This window comes from Artemia franciscana, chromosome 7, assembly GCF_032884065.1.
Source record: "Artemia franciscana chromosome 7, ASM3288406v1, whole genome shotgun sequence".
In the NCBI taxonomy this organism is placed as follows: Eukaryota; Metazoa; Arthropoda; class Branchiopoda; order Anostraca; family Artemiidae; genus Artemia; species Artemia franciscana.
In genome coordinates this window covers 22762112-22788339 of record NC_088869.1, presented here as the reverse complement: position 1 = coordinate 22788339, position 26228 = coordinate 22762112, and the positions used below count along the sequence as shown (strand labels likewise).

Here is a 26228-nt window from a genome sequence, read left to right as displayed (position 1 = left end):
AAAAATAAAAAAAAACTAAAAAAAAAGGAAAAAACTGAAAAATAAGCTAACATAAAGGTAAAAACCAATAAAAACTAAAAAGAAAAAAAAGGAAAAAACTAAAAAAAATTTTCATCTAAAAAACTAAAAAAAACTAAAAAAGGTAAAAACTAAAAGAACTAAAAAAGAAAAAAATAAATGACGACACTCAAAGAGAAAGCGACCAGGACAAAAGGAATGTTCGATTAGCAATCAACAAAGCACCGGGACATAGGGAGTATAAATGACGACCAGGACATAAGTAAAAAAAAAATTAACAAAACTAAAAAGAAGGTAAAAACTACAAAAAAACTAAAAAGAAAAAAAAACTAAAAACTAATAAAAAAACTAAAAAATCTAAAAATCTAAATAAACTAAAAAAGAAAAAAAAGGAAAAAAATAAAGGAGAAAAACAAAACTAAAAAACGAATGTATATACAGACCGGTACACCGGGATACAAATGACGACCGGGACACAGGGAATATAAATGACGACCGGGACACAGGGACACAACTACAACGGGGACACCGGGGGAAACAGGGGGATATAAATGACGACCGGGACAAAAAAACTAAAAAGAAAAAAAAACTAAAAACTAATAAAAAAACTAAAAAATCTAAAAATCTAAATAAGCTAAAAAAGAAAAAAAAAAGGAAAAAAATAAAGGAGAAAAACAAAACTAAAAAACGAATGTATATACAGACCGGGACACCGGGATACAAATGACGACCGGGACACAGGGAATATAAATGACGACCGGGACACAGGGACACAACTACAACGGGGACACCGGAGGAAACAGGGGGATGTAAATGACGACCGGGACACCGGGACAGGGAATGGTCGATTAGCAATCACCATCAACAAAGCTCAAGGGCAATCATTAGAATCATGAGGTATAGATCTGAATACAGATTGTTTTCCCATGGACCATTATATGTTGCATGTTCAAGAGTCGGTAAACCTGACAATCTATTTATATGCAAAGACAATGGGACAGCAAAGAATGTTGTATATTCGCAAGTTTTACGTAGTTAAAACCATATATATATCTATCTATCTATATTCACAGGTGGGACATAGGGACACAACTACAATGGCGCGTAACTATTATGGCGCGTAACGACTTACGCGCGCGGGGGGGCTTGGGGGGGGGGCGAAGCGCCCCCCACCAACTAGGTGTTGGGGTGGCGCGAAGCGCCACCCCAACAGCTAGTCTATATATATAAAAATAAGTTGTCTGTCTGTGGATGTGTGGATGGATCAGGTGACGTCATGTTTGTTCGCATATGACGTCTGAATTATTTCACACTAATACAAAAGAAGAAAAAAACTAAAAAAGGTAAAAACTACAAAAAAAAAACTAAAAAGAAAAAAAAACTAAAAAAGCTAAAAAACTAAAAAAAGGTAAAAATCTAATAACTAAAAAAAAACTGAAAAAAAATAAAAAAAGGCAAAAACTACAAAAAAAATAAAAACTAATAAAAAAACTAAAAAAGCTAAAAAACTAAAAAAACTAAAAAAAGGTAAAAAACTAAAAAAAACTAAAAACTAAAAAAGAAAAAAACTAAAAAAAGGAAAAAACTGAAAAATAAAAGAGAAAAAGAAAACTAAAAAAATATGAATAAATATATATAAAAATAAGTTGTTTGTGGGTTATGTCTGTCTGTCTGTCTGTCGAGTGACGTCGTGTTTGTCCGCATATGACGTCTGAATTATTTCACACTAATACAAAAGAAGAAAAAAAACTAAAAAAGGTAAAAACTACAAAAAAACTAAAAAGAAAAAAAAACTAAAAAAGCTAAAAAACTAAAAAAAACTAAAAAAAAGGTAAAAAACTAAAAACTAAAAAAACTGAAAAAACTAAAAAAAGGCAAAAACTAAAAAAAAACTAAAAACTAATAAAAAAACTAAAAAAGCTAAAAAACTAAAAAAACTAAAAAAACTAAAAAAAGGTAAAAAACAAAAAAAACTAAAAACTAAAAAAGAAAAAACTAAAAAAAAGGAAAAAACTGAAAAATAAGAGAAAAAGAAAACTAAAAAAATATTAATAAATATAAAAAATATAAATATAAATATAATATAAATTAGCAATCAACAAAGCACCGAGACACAAATGACGACCGGGACACAGGGAGTATAAATGACGACCAGGACATAAGTAAAAAAAAAACTAAAAAACTAAAAAAATGGTAAAAACTACAAAAAAACTAAAAACTAATAAAAAAACTAAAAAATCTAAAAATCTAAATAAACTAAAAAAGAAAAAAAAGAAAAAAGGAAAAAAATAAAGGAGAAAAACAAAACTAAAAAACGAATGTATATACAGACCGGGACACCGGGATACAAATGACGACCGGGACACAGGGAATATAAATGACGACCGGGACACAGGGACACAACTACAATGGGGACGCCGGGGGGCACAGGGGGATATAAATGACGATCGGGACACCGGGACACAAGGAATATAAATGACGCCCGGGACACTCAAAGAGAAATCACAGACTGGAACACCGGGACACAAATGACGACCGGGACACAGGGAATATAAATGACGACCGGGACACAGGGACATAACGACAAAGGGGACGCCGGGGTGCACAGGGGGATATATAAATGACGATGGCGACTCAGGGAATGGTCGATTAGCAATCACCATCAACGAAGCTCAAGGGCAATCATTAGAATCATGAGGTATAGATCTGAATACGGATTGTTTTCCCATGGACCATTATATGTTGCATGTTCAAGAGTCGGTAAACCTGACAATCTATTTATATGCACAGACAATGGGACAGCAAAGAATGTTGTATATTCGCAAGTTTTGCGTAGTTAAAAACATATATATATATATATATATATATATATATATCTATATTCACAGGTGGGACATAGGGACACAACTACAATGGCGCGTAACTAATATGGCGCGTAACGACTTACGCGCGCGGGGGGGCTTGGGGGGGGGGCGCGAAGCGCCCCCACCAACTAGGTGTTGGGGTGGCGCGAAGCGCCACCCCAACAGCTAGTATATAGATAAATATAAGGTATTTACATTTTTAAAAGGATCTAAATAGTGCAGCACAGAAAAGTGTACAATTATTTGCGTTTTTAAAATTAGAAAAGAATGGAAAACTGATATTTCTTTACTACTTTAGGCTAATTCTAGATTTTCAATACACACGACAAAAATTATTTTCCATACTTTGGAGGTCATAAGGTTTATATCCATTTAGATATGTTTGGATGGATATGTACACAAAAGGGTTGGATCACCTATTTTTGGTCTGAAGGAGCCCCCCAGAAAAAAAGAAAATAGGAGCCTTTGAAGGCATCTTTTTTAATTCACCCCACCCCTCCGAGAAAAGCCCTGATCCTCCCAAGAGTCAGAAATGTGTGCAACAATATTTACACATATACTGTTAACAGACCTACGAAGTAACTATTATCTTCCCTATCCGACCTCTGCCTTTGGTATCCTACTGAATATCCCACATCAGTTTAAACTATCTTCACGTTTGTATATTAAAAAAAAAGAAAAAAAAGGAAATTTATTTCGGAAGTTCAAGTATCTGTGTAGATTTGACCAATAAGTGAGAAGTTACCTTTACGATTAAATTTGGCAGAGAGAAAGAGAAAGAGGGAGTGAGTGAGTGAGTGAGTGAGTGAGTGAGTGAGAGAGAGAGAGAGAGAGAGAGAGAGAGAGAGAGAGAAATCTTTCCGAAGATCTAACTACAATGATTTTTCTAACGATTCACCTCTTCACCGGCTTGAAGAATGTTCTTAACAGCAGCTTCATCAAAATTAAGTTCTCCTTTTTCCCTGCGCAGCAACTTTCCACTACCGTGTCCTAAAAAAATGGAGGCATTTTTTTTTACTGGTTTCTATAATCTCTTGAATTATTCCAATATTTTCTCTATTTTCAATCCGTTTCGAAGTTGATCTATAGTCTTTTTACAATAAATTTAATTTACAATAATTTAATCTTTTTACAATAAGTTTAATTAATTTAAATTAATTTTTAAATTTTTATGGCGTCAACCTCTACTGACAATTGGTGGTCAATTAAACAAATTAAAATCTCTACGGCATTTGGGGAGTTTACGTCAAAAGCTTTAAATAGTATGCTACGGAGCAGGAAAATGCGCCATTGTGTCAGTCTCTGGCGGTTAAACGAAAAAGAATGATCACAAGAATATCATTTGTAACCTTTTTTCTTTAAGTCTGTCTCTTCTTGGTAAAACAATTTAATGACATGCACCCCTGATTGAATTAGTAAATTCGAAGAACGATTCGGCCAATAGAAGCCGAATCATAAGGTACATAATTCATAAGTTATTTACTGCATATCAGGTTAATAGGTTCTATTTCAAATTACTGTCTTTAGCATACTAGACCCTTAACTTCAAATTATTTTTGAAACTTGAATTAATAATACAATGTCTGAGCAAATAAGAATGTATAAGTAAGCCTATTTTTTCTTTCCTTTACAAAATTTTGTGTGTTTTCAATAATTTAATTACTAAAGAAGAGACAAAATCATTAAATCCAATCTAAAATGTAGTTTAAGTGCAGTAGAAAAATGACAACAAAATAATCACCCGTAAAAGGTATTCAAACTTTGTCAACAATAAAAAGCAATTTTCAGATCATTTTTGGATGAATCTTTAAAGTTTGGTGCATAAGATTCTTCTGATACAAACAAGCTATTTCCAACATAAAAAAAAATCTCTAACAAAAGGATAAATCTGGGTTAGCTCGTGTTTCCCTGTCTTTTTATTTAGTAAGCATCTGTTCATTGGCACCTAATTATGCCTTTTTTTAAAGTGAATAGCTGCCACTGATAAGAATGATTTTAAATCGGCCCCATAGCAGAACTAGATTGACATTCTAAGGCAGTTAAGGGATATAAACACATATACATATCATAAAAACTTGTCTTATCAAAAATGTTTTATCATATATAAATGTATTAATATATTTGATAATGTATGTACGTTTTCAATACAATCATCACTACGTTTTCTGATTGTCTGGCTTGCCCGAGGTCCCTCTTAATTTCACATTTCATGCCTCATAGGAGTAACACAATGGTTTAGGGGGTTGTTAATAATCCCATCTAATTCTGATTCTACACAATTTTGACCATCACAGGCATACAACATATAATATCTGACCTCTTAAGATGTCACTTGTTTCTTACAGATGCTTTAATGCTTAACTATGATCATGCCAATAGACCTGTACCCACTTTAAAATTTCAAAGATTAAAATTTAAGGTTTAACGAATGTTACTTTTTCTAATGATCATGATAAATTAACAACTGATTTCAACAACACACGCAGAAGTAGTTTTGGCCGTATTACCCTCCTCACTTTCAATATAAATTGTCAAAGATAATGTAGGAGTCAAAATATAAAATTCTTCACTCGCCTTGTTTTCGTTTGGAGGGCCAAAAAATATTTCCCGAACAAGAACTTTTAGTGGACTCATCAAAATTTGAACACGTTAAACCACTGACGACATCTAGCTTCAGTTTTTCATAACTTGCTAGATGACATCTTCCCTGTCCATGAGCGAAATATGCAAATTAAAGAGCAAGAAGTTTAAAATCAGGGTATAGGCACCACTGCATTGAAAAAAAATTTCAGAACAGAGCGCAAGTTCTTTTGAAAGATAGACGTCTGATTTCCATTGTCTGCAGCTTATATTTTCACATACACGAGGAAACTGGCATCTGATTTGATTGCAACCTTAGGACAGAAGTTCCTTATTTATAACCATAAATGTAATAAAAGAAATGCTAAAACGGACACAAATTTGGTAAGAGGTTAAGGTAAGTCATCTTTCGTTGGAATTAGATCTTTCATGTAAAATCAAAATAATTTATGGACACTCTATGTTTTATCCTGGTGAGTGTAAAATGCGTTTCTTTCCCTGGAAACCCTTTGGTAAATAATACGTGCGCTCCGTCTCTAAGCTCCTTTGGTAAACTGTTAATATGCTCCAATTTTTCCTAATCTCGTAGGAGACTTTCTTTATCTCACCATTGTACATATATTCTGTATCTCTGTTATTAATGTAATTCAACACAATATGTCTGAAGAAGATGTAGAACCGCAAATTAAAAAAAAAAAAATTACTACCCCCTACTACTAACAACTTATCGCACCGCATCACAGAGCAATCTGAGGCCAAATCCGCAGCACTGTATCAATTCCTTGGCTACAGTTACCTTGAGTGTTGCTGCTCCTTGAGTGCATTGTGACAGACAAATTCGAACCGTAGTCCCCAGAGTTTATGGTCACAATTAAAACAAAATAAAGATACAGAAAACAGGTATAATTTTCCAATAAGACGATGGAAAAATAACAAAAACAATTTTTTTTTCACCGAGGATAAGAAACGTCCAAATGTATCAGCTTCACTTCCGAACGCCTTTATCAAGGGAAAAGATAACAAAATATCACAAAAAATATAAAGAAAAATGAAAAACAACACAACACAAAACAAAAGCACATTTCAATCGCGCCCAGTACGTTAATTCAATTTTTATGCATCAGAATGCGCAAGGTAACATGGTAGGACAAAGCAAGATGTCTGCCTGATAGTGGAATCTGAGTCAATTTACAAAAAAAAGAGTTACATATGCCCTAGGTTAAAACAATTAAATTAAAAACAGGTGAAAAAACTTCACTGGTATGGCAGTTGATAAATTAAATTATTTTTTTTTCTGCCAGTTTAACCAAAGCTCGTTGACAATTTTAACCTTTATTTTTAGGGTTCAAACTTGCTAGGCGCTGATTATGCAGAATGTCATCATTCAAAGAATTCCAGGTTTTGGCTTGTCTTTTATCTAAACTATTATAAATAGAATTCAGTCTATACTCCCCGTCATCTTTATTTATGCTAATCCCCATAGATATTTTTTTCTATTTCTATTATTTCCCTAAAAACTTTGTAACAGTCCAACGAAATTATCATTTATTTTGTTCAATCAGATAGCATGGTATGATGAGGAAAATCAAACAAATGTTCCACCACTGCTGAGTCAAAAGCTTCTGGTCTTGTATTAGATTTTGCAGACAAATCTATTATAATCTCATTTTAATGATAAGATAATTTAATGATAATTTAATTTTATCTTGATAAGATATATAATTTACCTTGACAAACCTCTAATCTTTGAGGTGGGAAGTAAATGTATGCAGCCCCTTTCGAATTAACCAGTGCGTGACTAATCTGACTTACCGAGAAGTTCGTGAAGTCCTACTTGAACTTCAAATGATTCAACCCTGTATTTATCCATCAGAGCTTTATCTTCTGATGAAACAAAAGGCATCTTTGCATCTTTATAGCTAGCTGGAATAACATTTCCTAGTGATACATTTTTGAATCCTTCATTCTGACGAATTTCGTCATCTGAAATAGACATATTAAAATCTTTGAAAAGCAAAAAAAAAAAAAAACAACGAAAAAAACCGCTTAACAAACCTGGAAATGTAAGGGAAGGGGCAAAATGTATTTTTCAAAATCAGGGAGGGGGGGCAAATTTAGTTGCTTCTTTCATTTCTCTAGGAAACACGAAATAAGGCATGTTTCTATGGAAACATCCCAAAAAAGATATTCTTCAAAATCTAAGGAGGGGAGGGGCACATACACAGCCACCCAACCGAGGCCCTTGAGTAGGACAGGTTTGATCTACACAAAAAATTAAAGAAATGTTATTATAAAATTTGTTTTAAACAAATTTACCTAAAAATTAACTTTCAGAAGAAAAAATTGACAAATAAAAACCCACAACATAGTTACGTTCAAGTTGTTTATCTCTTCTTCTTCTTAGCCTCATGATGGTTTTGAATAAAATAAAACTAATTTGGAGCTATAAAACAAATCTAAAAAAAATTAAAAAGATTTATTTTCAAAAATTGATAAGGGGCAGTCGCCCGCATTAATTCAATTGTATGAGATACAATTTTAGAGTCTTGGTAACAACTTTGATTTTGCCTAAAAGGACCTCTAAAGGGACGGAGCATACCCTTGAAAATTAATCTCAAGTCTGCTAGAAAACTGAAAGCATTTGAAGACAAAACTAAGATTCATTTTTTTATCCAATGACTTAGGATTGGGCATAATATTTTTTTTTTCCATTTTAATCATTCTATTCATTAAATGCGACTGATCTGCCATTGGAATGGGCTTAAATAACGCTTCTCTTTTCTTTTCCACAACAGATAACAGTTGTTATTCAGAAACAAACAAACAATATTAGAAAAATCTCGCAATACAATTTTTTAGGTATATAGCAAATGGATTTGCCTATGCAAATAAGCAGGTATTTTTTTCCCATTAGAATAAGCTCTACGGCCAAATTTTACAATATTTCAGACACAGTTTAATTTTGACAATTACATTTACCCAAATTCACGGCTAACTAAAAGCGTTTGGGTTTCACTAGGGACACAACATTTCTACATATACTTAACTCATTTTTATTTTAAATTTACTTTATCTATTTTACTATTACTTACTTTATACAACTATCAGCTTTATACTTTTATATACTTAATACTTTTATCATATTTACTCGATGTTACTATTATTTACTTTATCTTTTTTACCTTAAATCCTTGATAAATATTCTACTTTACACGATTATTAAATTAGTGAACGCTAAAATTTTAAATATTTGGACAGGGAGAATCTATGATTGGCAATACAATATAACTAAAATCGCAAATTATTAAAATTACTGCATAATGGGCATTTAAGACCGAATATGGCTACCCACTTTATTATCGGGAAAAGAAACACACTTGGTACCCTTCAAGAAGATCCAAAATAGGAAATAAGTAGTAATACCATAAGATACCAACTATTATCTCTAAAAAGTTGGTATCGTGCGGTGTTAATGTGCCAAAAGCTCAAATTAAATTGTAAGTCACCTTAATCTGTCCCAGGATTTAGGCAACAACAAGAAGAAAAAAAAAACCTGAAAACCACACATATGTTCTTTTATCTTTGGAAAGCAGACTCCTCTACACATTAAAACCCAGAATAAAAGATACATAGTTTGATTGTAAGTATCTTACTTACAGTTTGGTATATTACACATATGTTCTTTTATCTTTGGAAAGCAGACTCCTCTACACATTAAAACCCAGAAAAAAAGATACATAGTTTGATTGTAAGTATCTTACTTACAGTTTGGTATATTGATTCCAGCTGGAATTCCACTACCAGCAAAAGAAACAACATCCAAAGAAGTGAAATCTGGCCTCAAAAAAGTATCCTTTTCCAAAACTTGGTCCCATGGAAGAAGTTTCAACAAGGTTTCAGCTTTTTCGACTAAGACAGAAAATTTAGCAGACATGGGCTTATTGACAACGGCAACAAATCCTTCAAATTCTCCACGAACACCAGATGGGTCACGATATGTTTCTATGAAACCAATATAGCTCTGGGAAAAATAAAAGAAGTTAACGAGAAATACTTTCAATTCTTTAAAGTCGATTAACTAAGAAGTCGATTAGTCCTGTAATACTCAGTTAATGGAAGCAATTACTGATTTTCAAAATACGGTTGATTTAACTCAAACGTTTAATTGTGTTTATATTGATTTTTATTTGGTATGTGATAAGATTTTAATACGTCTCATGGTGAAAAAATGCCAAAATTACGGAGTTAGGTGCAGAACTCTGGCTTGGATTACGGAATTCCCAATAGATAAGTCACAAAATTTTACAGTCTGTGTGGCTTTATCTGAGGAATGTATTGTTTGAGCAGAGTCCCCCATGGTTGTTGCTTGATATTAGTTTTTACTTTGTATGTTTATATATGATTTGCCACATAGTCAAGGACCCACAATAAAGAAAGATCACTAGAAAATAGCTAACAGGCTTCAACAAGTTGAAGAAGGTTTGAATATGGGCCAGGATTAACTAAGAACAGAGAAGAAATTAACGTAAAAAGAACTTTCGATGGTTTTTCCTAGTAGACTGAAGGTTAGCACTCTAAAATAATTTTTTTTATTTCCTAGGACAAGTGTACAGTGTACATTTCATTTCTGCTTGTGCAGTTTTCTCTGTATTATAAGCATATGTATTACAAGTTTCTGTGAAGTGTGGCAAGGGTAGAAGTGGCGAATAAAGTTGGATGGTTTATAACAGTTTCAGCAATAAAATTTAAATAAGTTATTTTGTTAACTGGTACATTTAATACAAATAGCGCGTTATAATAATAGCTAACTTGCTCAAATAGTAAATCCATTAACTCTATCAAACAAATATAAGAGAAAAATGAGAAAGAAGAAACAATGAGATAACCTGTGAGAAATGAAGGGCTTATATTTTTGTGGGACTACATGGTCAGGGAGGGTAGCCTTGGAAGAGGCATTAAAAAAGGTATCGTTAAAGAAGAATACACAATAAGATATAATAAGGCGACTAATTCCTGAGGTGAGCTGCTAGTAGTTGTCGTGAAAACCAGATCAGAGCTTCAGCAGATACCATAAAGTTTTATAGGTTGAATGTGTGGCATCTGAAGAACGCTTTGTGGCCCAGATCCTCCTTCCGATGAGGAGACCAGTCGTTCAGATCAATCTTCATTCGTCGTTTTGTCAAAACTATATCCCTAGATTTTCATTTGAACTCTTTTGGTTGCCAGTGCAAACTCTTTCGTTAGTAGTTTACTTTTCGTCAAGTTCTTCTTTGCATATCTTCCTGTCTCTCAATGTGTTTGCTTCCTTTGGTCATCTTATTTTATCTTAGGGCGAGAATATGAGGCTCAACCACGGGGAGGATATGTAGCGTCTCTAACATAAGTCTTTCATAAAGTTAGTAAACAAAATTTAATAATAACAATAAAAAAAAGTACGTATAAAACATTTTGAACAATAGCTCGCTATATGAATGTTTACATGCTGAAGATTGAACCACTACTGACAATACAAATTTAACTTAGTCTATTATATTCACTTTAAATCCTTCCACAAGAGTTGAGCTTTCGCATCCTAATGCTGTTATTATTTTTCCAGGTTATTAATTAAAACGTTGAAAGCATCCATCTTAACATCACTTCATTAATTTGCATCCCTTGATATATGAGGACCGATCTAGAAGCAAGCTAAGAGGCTCAATCTCTAACGACATATTCGTATAGAACCCGGAAACATTCTCTAAGAGTTATTTTTTTAGACTTAAACGCGACAAAATTGTCAAAAAGTTTAAAATCGTTTATAATAAAGTTTATTTTCAGCGTGGTTATTTCAGCGTAGGAGACGGCTGAAGCGTGCTCTCAGGCCAATATTTTTAAACTTCAGCGTGAGCGAGGATCGTTTAGATCTATCAGGTGGTTGTGGGGGGGATTCATCGTATCCCTCTTTCCTCCTTATGTGCAAGTACGGCTATGAAATGACAGACCTGCTACTTTAAGGACCTGCTCCCATGTGCTCACTTAACTAATTGTCTTTACCATTTGACTAAGCTATTATCTTCCTTTTTTTTTAATCTGGAGCCGTCTTTAATTCCCTTGGGATTCATAAACTATTCAGAAACATAAAAAAAACATTTTTGTCTTCTAGTTTATTTCTCAGTATTTATAAAAGATTTCGGCACCATACAATTTCCCACGACATGCTGTCTCTTCATGTTACACTAATTGAGATAAAAAACAAAAAGTTGAATATAAAATTCGATACCATTAATTATTTTATGAAATAACATTTGTTAGCGCGCAAACTTCCACCAATCGGCCCAAATAGCCAAAACCTTTCAAAACAATGATCAAAAGCTATTTAGAAAAAAAGACTACTATTACTGTATAATATATATATATATATATATATATATATATATATATATATATATATATATATATATATATATATATATATATATATATATATATATATATGCTACTACTACTATTATTATATAGTATATTAAAGTTATATATTATATTATTCTATATATTAGATTTAATATATATTTACATTCATATAATACATTCGATACTCACGTTTCAATTATTGGTCCCTTATTCTTGATCCAAAACCTTGATCCGTCTTTATGAGCATCTAAGGAGCCAGTAGCAAAGGACTCGATGTATTTCTCGACCATATGAACTTCTGTTTCATTAGACGCTGAAGTCTTAAATTTAGAAATGAAAGGAAATATATTGCACTAAGTTAATTATTTTGAAGATTCATGACCTACGAACAGGTAATATATAAAAAGATTAAACAAAGAAAATTTAAATAGGAAAACAAGTGTTTTCAACTGAAATTAAATAGCAGCATCAAAATGAACAGATTTTATTACATATATTCCCCCTCCGCAGTACCTCACTCTTGACCCTAAGGTTTTTTATAATTATAAAAAAGCTTCCTATTGTTCTAATTAAACGGCCCTTGTGTTTCAGGAGTCCTTCTTAAAGAATTGGGATAAAAATTCAAAGATTAGAGTATGAACCAAGTATTGAAGAAGAGACAACCCCCTCCCCACATAGGTAACAATTTCTGTTCGTTTTAAACTTTGATGTTTCTCCTTTCTTTCAGTTGAAAAAACTTTTTTTTTAATTTAAATTCTGATCGTTTTCCAAATAATGCCACGAAATCTGGCTCCCTCTCCATGAAAAACTCCTTCCCCCACGGAAAGTTCCTCCCGCGTAAAATACTCCCCCCCCCCACCGGGGGAATTCCCTCCAGACAATTCCATTCTCACTGAAAATTCAAACATGATAATTTCTTGAGGACAGTTCTGGTTGATTTTTCCACAAATTCCCTCCCCCCTAATAGGAAAATTTTTCCCGGACCTTAAGATCTCCACATGTAAAAAAGAGCAAGATAAATAAAAAGAATTTCCTATAGAAATTCTGGCAAATATCCCCAGTGCAAAATTCCTTCTGGAAAGTCCAGCTTTTGCAAACTTCCCTCCCCATGGAAAATCCCCCAAGAAGAAAATGCAACCTCTCCCCCTCAAAAACGTCGGTATACTACCCGATAACAAATATTTACGTAAAGAGTGAGCAAATTTCATGACTTACAGACCTTTGCCCTGGGGCTGTGTAGATAATGTTATCTAAACGGCATAGTTACTGGACCTTCCAACTATGCTGAACAAAATTTATATTTCGAAATTTTGATCGGAAGACTTCGGGAGAAAAAGGGGGCGTAGGAGGGGGCCTAGCTGCCATTCAGTCTTTTTGGTCACTTTAAAAGGGCACTAGAACTTTTAGTTTTCTTTCGAATGAGCCCTGTTTCGATATTCTAGAACTATTGATAAGAACCGGTTACCCCTGGAAAATAAACAAAACAGAAACAAACTAGATCTAAGTTGCATGGGCAACGTGAGGTGTTGCGGCAACCTTTGTTCGGATTCGCCGAGTAAAGTGTTGCGAGAGCAACACTTTGGTTTTGTTTCCTCGCTTCGATTAAACACTGAAGTCGTTAATCTGTAAGGATATTCAAATAAATACTAGGCACACCAACTCGAAAAGTTTCCAACCCCTCATTCCAACCAGCAAAAGTTGCAAATCTCTCATCGCCGAAGATGATTGTAGCCTAATAGCCGATTATTACTTACAAGTCCCCTGCATGTCTTACCACTGTAACCAAATTGGTCTTACCACCAAATACACAGGAAACAAATAATAGGTACACCAACTGGAAAACATTGTAAACCCCTCATTGCCGAAGGTGATTATGAGCTAACAGCCGACTGTTGCTTAAAACTCCCCTATATCTTTCAAAATTGGTATCAGCCTATTTTTGGTTTCAGTGTGTATCTTACTACTGAAGTTGTCAACCCCTTTAAACTTTCAAACTGGTAGATCTCATGAAGGATTTTTCCTACCCAAAAATGGATGACATATACTTGGATCAGCTCATCAAGAGCTATTGACTGCCATCGAAAAAAAAATATCTGTCTTTGTCCAAAAGTTGACTTTTTTGCCGTAGGCCAAGTTTCTAACGTCATCACTTAGAAAGGAGCAAAGGATAAACCTTAATTTCTTTAGCAGTGAGAGAACTTTTAAAGTTTAAGATGCACATCTGATACTATTTCTGTATCGGCCTATTTTTGGTTTCAGTGTGTACCTTACTACTGAAGTTGTCAACCCCTTTAAAACTTTTAAACTGATATATCTCCTGAAGGAATTTTTCTACAAAAATAGATGACATAAACTTCGATCAGCTCATCAAGAGCTATCGACTGCCGTCGAAAAAAAAATATATATCTGTCTTAGTTCAAAAGTTGACTTTTTACCATAGGCCCAGTTTCTAACCTCATCACTTAGAAAGGATCAAAGGATAAACTCTAATTTCTTTAGTAATGAGTGAACTTTTAAGTTTAAGAGGCACATCTGATACCATTTCTCTACCAGAATCCCAAGTGCAAAAAACCGAATGATAAACTCAGCTGAAATCACGAACAGAAATAGGTAGACACAATAATAGATTTTTGGCCCCAGGCAAGAGTTCTACAAAGCTTTCCAAAATGCAAAGTCATATTCATCAATCCGGCCTAAGGTCCATACTTTCAGTAAAAACCGCAGAGGTTAATCTCTTACCACTTTCTAGGAATAAGCTGAAATCGGGTTGCTAGAAAAAAAAACACGACAAAACCAAAGTGTTGCTCTCGCAACACAATAAACACGCATCCCTGATCTTTCTTATGACAAAAAATAAAACATTCCACATTTTCGCAGATGTGGACTTGAAACCTCTACAGTAAGGTTTTCTGTTACGCTGAATCTGATGGTGTGGTTTTCATTAAGATTCCTTGACTTTCAGGGGGGTGTTTCCACCCTTATGGAAGCCATGTAAACTTTCTCAGGTTCGTAAATTTTGACAGGTAACACTAAATGTAATGAATCTCCTATAGTTGGAATCCGCATCACAAGCCAATTCTTTTGATGTGTCTATTGATATAAAAATTTATTGAATCTAAGTTTCAGTTGTTACTGAACCACATCGCTCCTTACTTACAGTTCTTTAACACAAACTGTCTGATAAGAAATTTCGCGGAGTAAACAAGCATCTAGAAGTTTTTTTGCCTTAACTCAATTTTTGCCTTTCTTACCTCAATTTTGCTAATTTTTCCTAATTTTGCTAATTTTTGCTAATTTAAAATAAGAGCTCTGAGTCACGAGGTCTTTCTAAATATCAAAATTCATTAAGATCCGATCACCCACTCGCAAGTTAAAAATACCTCAATTTTTCTAATTTTTCCTCTCCCTCTGGCCCCCCAGATGTTCGAATCGGGGAAAAGACTTATCAAGTCAATTTGTACAGCTACCTGAGACGCCTACCAATTTTCATCGTCCTAGCACGTCCAGAAGCACCAAACCCGCCAAAGCACTGAACCCCACCACCTAACTCCCCCAAAGAGAGCGAATCCAGTCCCGTTACGTCAATTACGTATCTACGACATTTATAAGCATTTTCCAAAATTTCCAGTTTCCCCATCCAACTCCCCCAAATGTCAACAGATCTGGCCGGGATTTGAAAGAAGAGCTCTGAGACATGAGTTGCTTCTAATTATCAAATTTCATTAAGATCCGGTCACCCATTCTTAAGTTAAAAATACCTCAATTTTTCTAATTTTTCCAAATTAACAACCCCCAGCTCCTCCAAAGACAACGGATCCGTACCAATTATTTCAATCTCGTATCTGTAACTTGTGCTTATTCTTCCCATTAAGTTTCATCCCGATATCTCCACTCTAAGCGTTTTCCAAGATTTCCGGTTTCCAAGATTTCTGTTTCCCCCCTCCAACCCTCTGTGTCCCTGGATCCGGTTCAAATTGAAAATAAAGCATCTGAGACATATGATTCTTCTATATATCAAGTTTCATTAAGATCTAATCACCCATTCGTAAGATGCCTCGATTTTCATGTTTTCCAAGAATTCCGGTTTCCCCCTCCAACTTCCTTCATTGTCACCGGATCTGGTCGGGATTTAAAATGAGAGTTCTAAAGCACAAGATCTTTCTAGATATTAAATTCAATTAAGATCTGATCACTTGTTCGTAAGTTACAAATACCTCACTTTTTTTTAATCTTTCCAAATTACCCCCCCCCCCCCCCAACTCCACCAAAGATCCCTCCACCGATCCCTCCAGTCTAAGATTTTCCAAGATTTTAGGTTCTGCCCCCCCCAACTTCCTCTCCACCGGATCCGGTCGGGATTTAAAATAAGAGCTCTGAGACATGATATACTTCCAAACATATAATTTCAATAAGATCCGATCACTCCTTCGTAAGTTAAAAATACCTCATTTTTTTCAGAATTAAACCTCCTCTCCCCAACTCCCCCGAAGAGAGCGGTTCCGTTCCAGTTATGTCAATCACATATCTAGGACTTATGATTATTTTCACCACAAGTTTCATTGCGATCCCTCCACTCTAAGCGTTTTCCAAGATTTTAGGTTCTCCCACCCAACTCCCCCCAATGTCACCGGATCCGGTCAGGATTTAAAATAAGAGCTCTGAGACACAATATCCTTTCAAACATCGAATTTCATTAAGATTCCGTCACCCGTTCGCAAGTTAAAATACTTCATTTTTCTATTTTTTTCCGAATTAACCGGGCCCCCACTCCCGCCCTAGATGGTCAAATCGGGAAAACGACTATTTATAATTTAATCTGGTCCGGTCCCTGATGCGCCTGCCAAATTTCACTGTCCTAGCTTCCCTGGAAGTACCCAAAGTAACAAAACCGAGACAGACAGACAGACCGACAGAATTTGCGATCGCTATATGTCACTTGGTTAATACCAAGTGCCATAAAAAGAAACGTTACGATTAAAAAAAAATTCTTTTGAATGGCCTAAAATTTCAGACAAAAAAAATCTACAATTTGTTTTATGTAAAACTATAATCTATATTTCTGAAGACTGTAGAACTTTAAGAAGGGTAACCGTAGCTTTAAGTTACAGCCCAAAATCCAAGGAAGTATGTCAATGATTATATGACGTATTATTTTTACTCCGTCATATGCAGATACTTTTCCCACCAATTCCCGAAAGACAAGCATGTTGTACTTCGTTTTAAGGTCTTCAATCCACATTATTAGATGTGTAGATATTATTCATAACCTCTTTATTCAAAATTTAATAAAAATAGAAAAAAAATAAAGGAATACAACAAAAATAGATGAAAAGATGGGACAAGTAAAAAACTGACTACTTTATTTTGATCTTACTCATCTTTTCGGATGCTTTGTGACAACTCCAGTTAGGAAAGATTGTCCGATATCAATGGTATTAAAATTATACTGAAAGTACTAAATATCGAGAAAAAAAAATAAAGGGATTATTTTGAGTAATCTTCACTGGGCTTCAGTAGATTGGCAGAAACCAATATGTAGATAGTCCTGGCATTACATTCGTGAAGGTACCAGGTGAAGCCACCCCCCTCCTTTGCCTGAGTGTGGTTTCCATGCCAGTTTACTTCTGTAAGATCTTTATCCCACCTCACAGAGTTCTGTATCTACTGCTATTTGGAATGCACTATTTTTCAGGAAATACCGTACAAAAATTCTTAACAATGAACTTAATACTCCCTTAGAGCACTGGCCTGGGAGCTTTATATAAGCACCTAGGAAAAATAATAATAAGCTTCTCTATAAAACTTACGTATTCAGTTATTAAGTGGTATTTCAGGCAGTCCATGTAATATAAGCTAGAATCTCCTAAGTAACCTAAGCTTAAAAAAGAGTTTCAATGACATTCTGGTCTGACTCAAGCATTGAAAAAAATAAATAAAGACAAAAATAGTTGAAAAAATATAATAGTTGCAGATTTTAAGGTAAAATCAGGAAAAATAACATTTGATAAGGCCACTTTTTCAATCTTTGAAGATTTCCCCAGCATCCTCATAAAAGGAAGACTTTCCTTTGATTTAATTTGAAGAGTTTGATTTAATTTAAGAAATAAAATATATTTCAAATCATTACATAAAGTCCAACGAAGCCCTGCAAGAAAAAAAAAAAAAAAAAAAAAAAAAAAAAAAAAAAAAAAAAAAAAAAAAAAAAAAAAAAAAAAAAAAAAAACTTATTTTCTTGATATTATAATGCCCAGTGAGTCCATAGAATGTAGTCTTCAAATGGCGTTAGAAAGGATTGTTGTCATAACTATATTCTAACCTTGGTTTATTCCAAGCTTATATTGACCAGATCCAGACAACTATTACAGCCACCAACGGTATCCAAGGAAGAAACACCTTCGGAAAGATACAAAGGATATAAACAAATTATTAGATAGGATACTAGCTTCCACGTTCATACCTTGGCTTGTTCTAGTTCTGCATTGACCAATTCAAGCAAACTGCTATAGTCACCACCAGTCATTGTAAAAGAAGCACCTTCAAATACATCAGGTTCACTGTTATCTCTTGGGGCAATAGATGCAACTCTTATCTGAAAAAGAAATACGAAAATAGACGAAGGAGGATTGGGATAAAAAAAATGCCATAAATAAACAAACTAGGATACATACACAATTGATATATTAATTTTTACTATATCAAGCAGAATGATAAATATTATTATCACATGCAACCCAACCTGAATTACCGTTCCAACCTGACTTCCGTTTGCTACAGGCAGCAGCTTCAGACTTTGGACTTCATTTCACTTAGGCAGTGAGTACCAAAGGGACCACGAGACAAAAAAAAAAACTTCGACAGCTAATAAAAATGTGCCATATGGTGCAATAGGGACATAGGTTGCAAGCACGTGGATTGCACTTTTGGAATAATGTCATGTTTTATTACATTTTCTAACCATATATTTGTACTAGATTTTACTTTTCACAACAGAGCAAAGCAACATTTTAGCTCAAATTGAAACTTACTCTTTAATTTAAATCACTACGCTACTGATAGTTTGTCCCGTTAAATTTCGTTGAAGAGGATGATTAGTAGCTATTATTCGACATGGTGACTTGTACATAATTCGATATATTGCGATATATATATATATATATATATATATATATATATATATATATATATATATATATATATATATATATATATATATATATATATATAAATAAAAATATATATATATATATATATATATATATATATATATATATATATATATATATATATATATTTTATATATATATGTATATATATATATATATATATATATATATATATATATATATATATATATATATATATATATATATATATATGTATATATATATATATACATGTATATATATATATTTTTATTTATATATATATATATATATATATATATATATATATATATATATATATATATATATATATATATATATATATATATATATATATATATATTTATATATATATTACCGTGAATATCAGAAATCTAGTGAATGGCAACAACATTCACTGGTGAATGTTCGAAATTCCCTTTTGTCTGCTTCGATTCAATTAGTCTTGTGAGTCAGCTTTTTCAGTCTCATGCAAGCTATGATGGTAAAAGTTAACGTTAGGTTAGATTATGAAAATTTAGATTAGGCTAGGTTAAGTTAGATTACGTTAGGTCAAATTTGGTTCTAAATATCAGAAATGGATTAGAAACCTAACTTAAGCTAACCTAAACCAACATAGCCTCGTCTAACCCAATCTAATCTAACCTAATGTGTCATCATCAAACCTTGCATTAAATTGAAAAAATTGACTGGCAACGCTGAATATATCCAAGGAGAAAAAAAAAATATTTCGGACATTCACCAGTGAATGCCGACATTAGCCGATTTGCGGGCATTCACGGTAAGATATATATATATATATATATCGTCTTTCTGCGATATATCTCTAAAGAATGTCCTGCAGTAAACATTGCAACAAAGAATTTGGCTCCTGACTTAAGAGGGCAGGGGATATTCACCAACACCCCTTTAAAATTGGAATTGAATCACTTTTAACATCCAAGATGAAAGGAACTCTGGAAGTAAGTTGAATTTATACAAATTCAACACATTTGCTGTTTTTTATGCAATTGGACTTGCTCTATGTTCCTTTTATAGTTCCAAACATTAAAATACACTAACTTGTCGACCAGTAATTTGCGTTAAAACAGGTTTCCAAGCAGAGGAAATAAAATACTTGACATCCACTCTTAAAATAAAATATTTGCCACTAGCCGCCTCCCAAACCCTGAAGAAGTATATCGAAATAGAGTACACTAATTTCCCACGTCATGGCTTATTACCAAAACTGTAGTCTCTTTTGATATCCAGACCATTTCGGGATTTTTTTTAATGCCCTATTTTACGTAACTTGTACATAGTACTTTTGGTGAAAAATATTTTCCGGCAATTAATACGTAAAGAATTAATACATCCCAAATAACATAAGATATGTCTGGAAGTGCTACTACTATAAAAACTCCACTACCATTAAAAACCCAAGGCAAAACCAAGCAGCCTGAGGCCAACACAGCTACGCACACTCCTCCTCTATTACAATCTATCTAAAGCCTCCCTCTTTACACCCTCCTAAGAAGGTTCCACTTCCCTTAAATCTTTCTTTACGACATCCTCCCACTCAATTCAGGGACGAACTGCTTTTCATTCGACCCTTGAAGGTTGGCCGCAATGACAATCTTTGTCAACCTGTCATCCTTCATCCGCAGAACTTATCCTAGCCATCTCAACTTTTCTGTCATTATAGCCCTAGAAAGCGGATTTAACCAAATTTATCATACAACTTACTGTTTGAGATATGGTCGGTCAGTTGGGAACCCAAAATAATCCATAGACAATTTCTCTGGAAAACAGCCAGCAAATCCCCTTTGATTTTCGGAGCACCCAAGTATCAGAATCGTATTTCACGAATATCACCACTATAGCTTCCAATATTCTAATCTCGAATCGCAGACTTATCCTCCTTTCCTTCCAAACTTTTCTTTCACTTGTCAAAAAGCACCCTTGGTCTTGGCTTTTTTACTTTTAGCATTTTCACTGCATCACCATCTTTACTAATAATACTACCTAGGTAAGTCAATCTATCCACTTTGATCGGTCTTCTCATCACATAACATCACCTCTTCACCTTCACTTCTTCCTTGTCTTAACGACTTGGTCTTCTAAACATTAATTTTCAAACCTATGCTTGCACCCTCAACTCGCAAAACTACTTATTCATTTTACTAACAAACTCATCTAGGATAATTAAATCATCAGCATAATCTAAGTCTAGGTGAGTTTTACTTCTCCACTTGATTCCGTGTTCTCCCATTACCTTTGCTGTGCTTCTTAGGGCAAAATTAATCAAAATAATCCATATAAATGTGGATAAGCCGCATCCTACTTAACTCCTGATTTAAAACAAAACCTCATTTGCTAACCTCAGCTGCTAAGCTCATTTCCTACCTTAACCGCAGCAGTGTTATTCTTGTACATAGCACTAATAACTGTGATGTATTTGTCTGGTATACCATACAAGAATAAAATCTTGGCTTAAGCTCTTCTATCAACAGAATCGAACGCTAATCACTTCAATGTATTTGTCTGGTATGTTATACAGGTATAGGCCTTCCACTAAAAATCCTACTATCAGCGGAATCACAAGGTTGCTTATAATCGATAAAACTGAGGATTAAAGGGGTTTAATGACTCCGCCAATTCTCAATTATTAATCTAAGAGTAAAATTAGCTCGACACACCCTCTCCCCTTCACTAAGTAATTTACTTCCTACAAAAACCAAGCTAATACCTCTATAATCACAACACTTACTCTTATCACCTTTCTTATAAAAAAAAGTAAAAATACGGCATCAGACTTTATAGTCCCTACCGGCGGTGCTGATCACCGTTTCATGGCCCTTCAAATAGGAATTGTAATTCGTACCCCCTTCCTGTTTACCTTCTCCAGATTTGACCAGGTAGCAATTCAGAGCTGGGTCTACTATGGCTGAGATTATAGTTATGCCACGTACTCCAGTTCCTAACCAAATAATCAGCGACACCAGGACTTGAAACTCGTCTTCACAGACAAAAGGTTTCAAGGGTACCTTGAATTAGAGCATTCCTAAAATCGCTAGGTATTTCACCTTTTTCAAAAATCATAATCATAATCTTCAATAACTTGTATTTAACTTCAAGACCGCCACATTATAAAAAAAAATCATTTATCACACCATCAGCACCGATGCCTTATTATTTTTTAATCTTTTCAGTACTGTCATTAATTCTTCCTTCCAAATAAGTCTTCGTCACATCAAAAGTGTCACTAACATTCTCGTTCTTTTCTATATCTTTTCCAGTGTCTCTATCATGGTTTAGCACATTCTCAAAATGTTCTGCTCATCCCTCTTTCCTTATCGCTAATTGTGGTCCCGTTACTATTCTTAACTGGAACAAGTCCAGATTGTCTATTTCCTCTCAACTTATTAACATACAACTACATTATTTTAATATTAAGCCGTCTGGCTGCACCTTCCAGATCTCCAGCAATTTTATCCATTGCCTGCACTTCACACCTCCTTAATTCATACTTTAATGCTTTCTGCACTTTCTTTCCATTCCTCTTATTTGCACATGATCTATCCCATAAATACTTCTTGTACAAGCCCATCCTCCTCTCTATTAAGCATAAAGGATTTTCACTAATATTCCTAGCTGCATTTTTAATTTTCTTCCCAAGACACCACTAGCGACTTCACAAACTATTTTCCTAAAATTATTCCATCCATTTTCAATATTGTCAAATTTTAAACTCTCTATTTTAATATTCAACTGTTCCTAGGAAGTTTTTCCCGAAGTCTCACCTTGGAATCTACCAGCGTCATAACTTCCAGGGAGGAAGTTGCCCTTCCTAAATTTCAGCTTTAGGTTAACCCTAGACATTACTAGATGGTGATCTTTACTTTTAACATCAATAGCAGCACTCCTATATACCCTAGTATCTTGTGTCGATCCTGCCAATCTTCCGTTTACAACAAAATAATCAATAAGGTTAGCATAATTACCATCACGTGAACACAATGTCAACTTACGGGCCATTTTACAACCAAATTTTATATTGGTACCTACAAAACTGCAGCATTCCGGAACATTGCTATTTTCTTTTCCCATGCCAAATTTACCTAGGCTAGGATACCATATATTATAGTTGGCCTAAATTTTATAACATATGATAATTTTCTATAATAAAAAGTACAAATAAAAGTACCTCATAGGTGGTCGCTCCATTTTTCATATGCTTGAAGCATCTGTTGTTGTAACCTTCAATTCCTCTGACTTTAAAGAAACGGTTCACGAATTCGGCATCTTTTAAAGTGCAGTTGGATGAGAAGTATGTCGTTACACCCTTCAAAGATAAATCATTATATCTTTGCCTTCTAAACTTAGGGATGTAAACTTAGAGATACCAACAAAGAAGAAGAAAATCCCGAATCCAATAGCATGTTTGAGTATATATATATCCGACTATTGATAAACGTGATAGTATTGGTGGTATGGGAGGTAAAGTTATTTCCTTTCAAAGTTTTTTTTTCCTATCAGTGATTTGTTTCCTCTTCTTCCCCCGGTGACAAGTTTTGCTTTTAGGCGAGATGATTAAGTTTTTTTAATGCCAATTATGTATTTCATTAATAAATCCTTCCTTCCTTCCCAAAAAAAAATTAATAGAAGCGAAAGTGAAAAGAGATACGTATGTTGGTAAAAAAAACATGCAGGGGCTAGAAAAAAGCAAAATATACTAATACGGTACAAAAGGATTCAGCAAAAAAAAATTCAAATTCAAAAGGATTTAACGACCTATATTTCGAAAGGATCAGTCTTCCGTGACAAGAGAAACGGAACAACTATACTAGCAAATGTACCGGTTTTTGGCCGACTTCGGAACCAGACAGAGTTCATTTCTTTAGATACCAGAGCAGAGTTGTCAATACGTTAAAATACGACTTACTATTTCACCGGAAGTTAAGAGGATTCTTGTATTAAGCAGTAAAAAAAAAGTACAATCGATACAAGTACTGTCTTCATTAAAAAGTGCTTGTCCCTGCGACTGGACGCCTTTTATTCTATCAGGGAGACAGGCCGAGTCGAAAGAAACATGGGCCGAAAACTCGGTGGCGACGCCTGTTTCGCTTCCCAAAACATAAGCAAAATTATCAATTGTAATATATTTCCTCATTGTAGAATATCCTTTAGCAATTCTGGCTGTTTCAGACAGCTCATTGCACCTCTACAGTCAATACATTTATTCGTATTTCCTTTCAAGAAAAGGTCAAAAATGTGATAGAGCCTTTTTAAGAACTTGACTATAAAGGAACTGATAATGTTTGAAGTCTCCAATGAGATGTATCCAAAAAAAGCGACAGGAACCCTCCCCCCCCCCAAACCTAGTTTGCTACTTCTTTTACTTTTGGCACAGCGAAAGTTTGTTTGAATAAGAGTAAACTAAACGTTGACGGTTCACGTAAACTGTTTTGACCAAACCATCAATATTATTTTTTTGGGAAGGGGGAGGGCGTTGGCCTCCCCAACCAAACTAGCTAAATACATCCCGTGATTTCTAAAATAACATTACTTTTCTTTTCTGTTAAGAACATTTTTTCGATCAACCACTTGTCCTTTATTCCAATAGAAGTAGTACAAGGATACTGATAAAATAAAGAAGTAATGTGAACATATGTCTCGCGTCAAAAAGCAGATTTTTCAATCTTGCAATGTTTTGCAAAAAAAAAAAAAAAAAAAAAAAAAAAAAAAAAAGCTACTGTTTCAAATATAACATAGTGTCAAGTCACAAGAAAAAAAAACGAATAAAAAATAGTACAAATGGACTGGAGGTGGCCACACTGACCAGATGCATCTCTGTTTGCTTTGGGCCCAAAGTTTCAACATATTTAAAGAAAGTAGTTTCTTTCTGCTGTTCATATTGAAACAAGGAAGTGACCTTAATCGATTAACTGTTGCAATTTAAACTAACAATTTAGGTTGTTAGATTGCATAGGTGAAATATGAAAGCATTGCTCTATATTATGCATTTTTTGTTGTTGACGAGAGCAATAATTGAAGAGAGATATATTCTGTGAAATTAAGATGCTAAAAGTTAACATAGATCCAATGAAAAAAAGAAAGAAAATAAGGTACATGATATACACGTGAAAGTGAAAACATTGTGAAACACCAACAAATTTTAATTTGTATCTACATAAAACTTGAATTTACATTCAATGTCCTTTTATGCAGAAGAGAAGCACGAAATTTGAAGCCTAATAGGTACACTTAATTAACAACCATATAGTTAAGAGTGTCGTTCAAATAACTGTAACGATCATATAGTTAAGAGTATCGTTCAAATAACTGAATATAAAATTGGTGGAAGACGATCTGTAGAGTTCATTAAAGCTCTGGATCTCAGCACCTACCCAAGGATATGACCAAGAATAAAGTTAAACTTCTTAAAATCGTGTATTAGGACCAGATCTGGTCAATTTTACAGAGTACATACAGTCGAATCCAGCCTTCCTCTTACAAACTTATAGGCAATTTTGTAAAGCTATCAGACAATTTGTAGGACACTAGAGCACCTTTTCATGATGTACATAGTGAGTTGGAAAAAACTTCTTTCTTTCCATGATTAAAAGCTGCAAAAACTGCCACTTAGAACAGTGTATTAGGACCAGGTATAAATAAAGATCCTGCAGAGCCCTTAGGCTAATGATATTTTGGGGTCTCTTTGGACTCATTTAAGTTATTGAGATAAGCCAATGGGAAATCCGGAAGTGGCCCCTAATTCGAATAACAGGATTTCACATTAAGTGCCCTTCCTTCTAACAGTGGATCTCAAATAAGAGGCTGACATCTGAGCTGTATGTATTTCTTATTAGGTAAAGGATATTTTTTTTAAAGCACTTATCCTTAATTGAACTTTTATTTGTTAATCCGTGCTGCTTTATTACATTTTTGGATTTCACGTTCCTGGATTTCTGCATTTTCAGTAAGAGGCTTACTTCAACTTATGATTCGGTAGCAAAAGATTTTGGAAGATTTTACTCATTTCTTGAAAAGAAAAAATTTCCAAAGAGAAAATATGTTACTGAATTTTAATATGACGATTTAAAACTACAATAATCTTCAAATTTAGCTCCCTTTTTTCATGATTTCGTCTTCTTGGCTAGTTATATTTCTGTTCTCTTAGATGCTTGAAACAGATTGGCCAACATATAGCTAGAATCGGCCTTTAGTTTTG

At 34.0% G+C, this 26228-nt stretch overlaps 1 protein-coding gene across 5 annotated transcripts in view; it reads right to left on the bottom strand.

Annotated features, from left to right (window-relative positions):
• The window catches only part of LOC136029002 (dipeptidyl peptidase 3-like), a 72232-nt gene that overhangs the window by 16620 nt on the left and 29384 nt on the right, over window positions 1-26228 (bottom strand). For all 5 annotated transcript variants that reach the window (XM_065707008.1, XM_065707007.1, XM_065707005.1 and 2 more), the window contains exons 5-10: window positions 23202-23339; window positions 18310-18441; window positions 12042-12172; window positions 9228-9481; window positions 7275-7445; window positions 3781-3872 (exon numbers count right to left, since the gene is read on the bottom strand). In XM_065707008.1, coding sequence (XP_065563080.1) covers window positions 3781-3872; window positions 7275-7445; window positions 9228-9481; window positions 12042-12172; window positions 18310-18441; window positions 23202-23339 — 918 coding nt within the window. The remainder of the gene's footprint in view (window positions 1-3780; window positions 3873-7274; window positions 7446-9227; window positions 9482-12041; window positions 12173-18309; window positions 18442-23201; window positions 23340-26228) is intronic.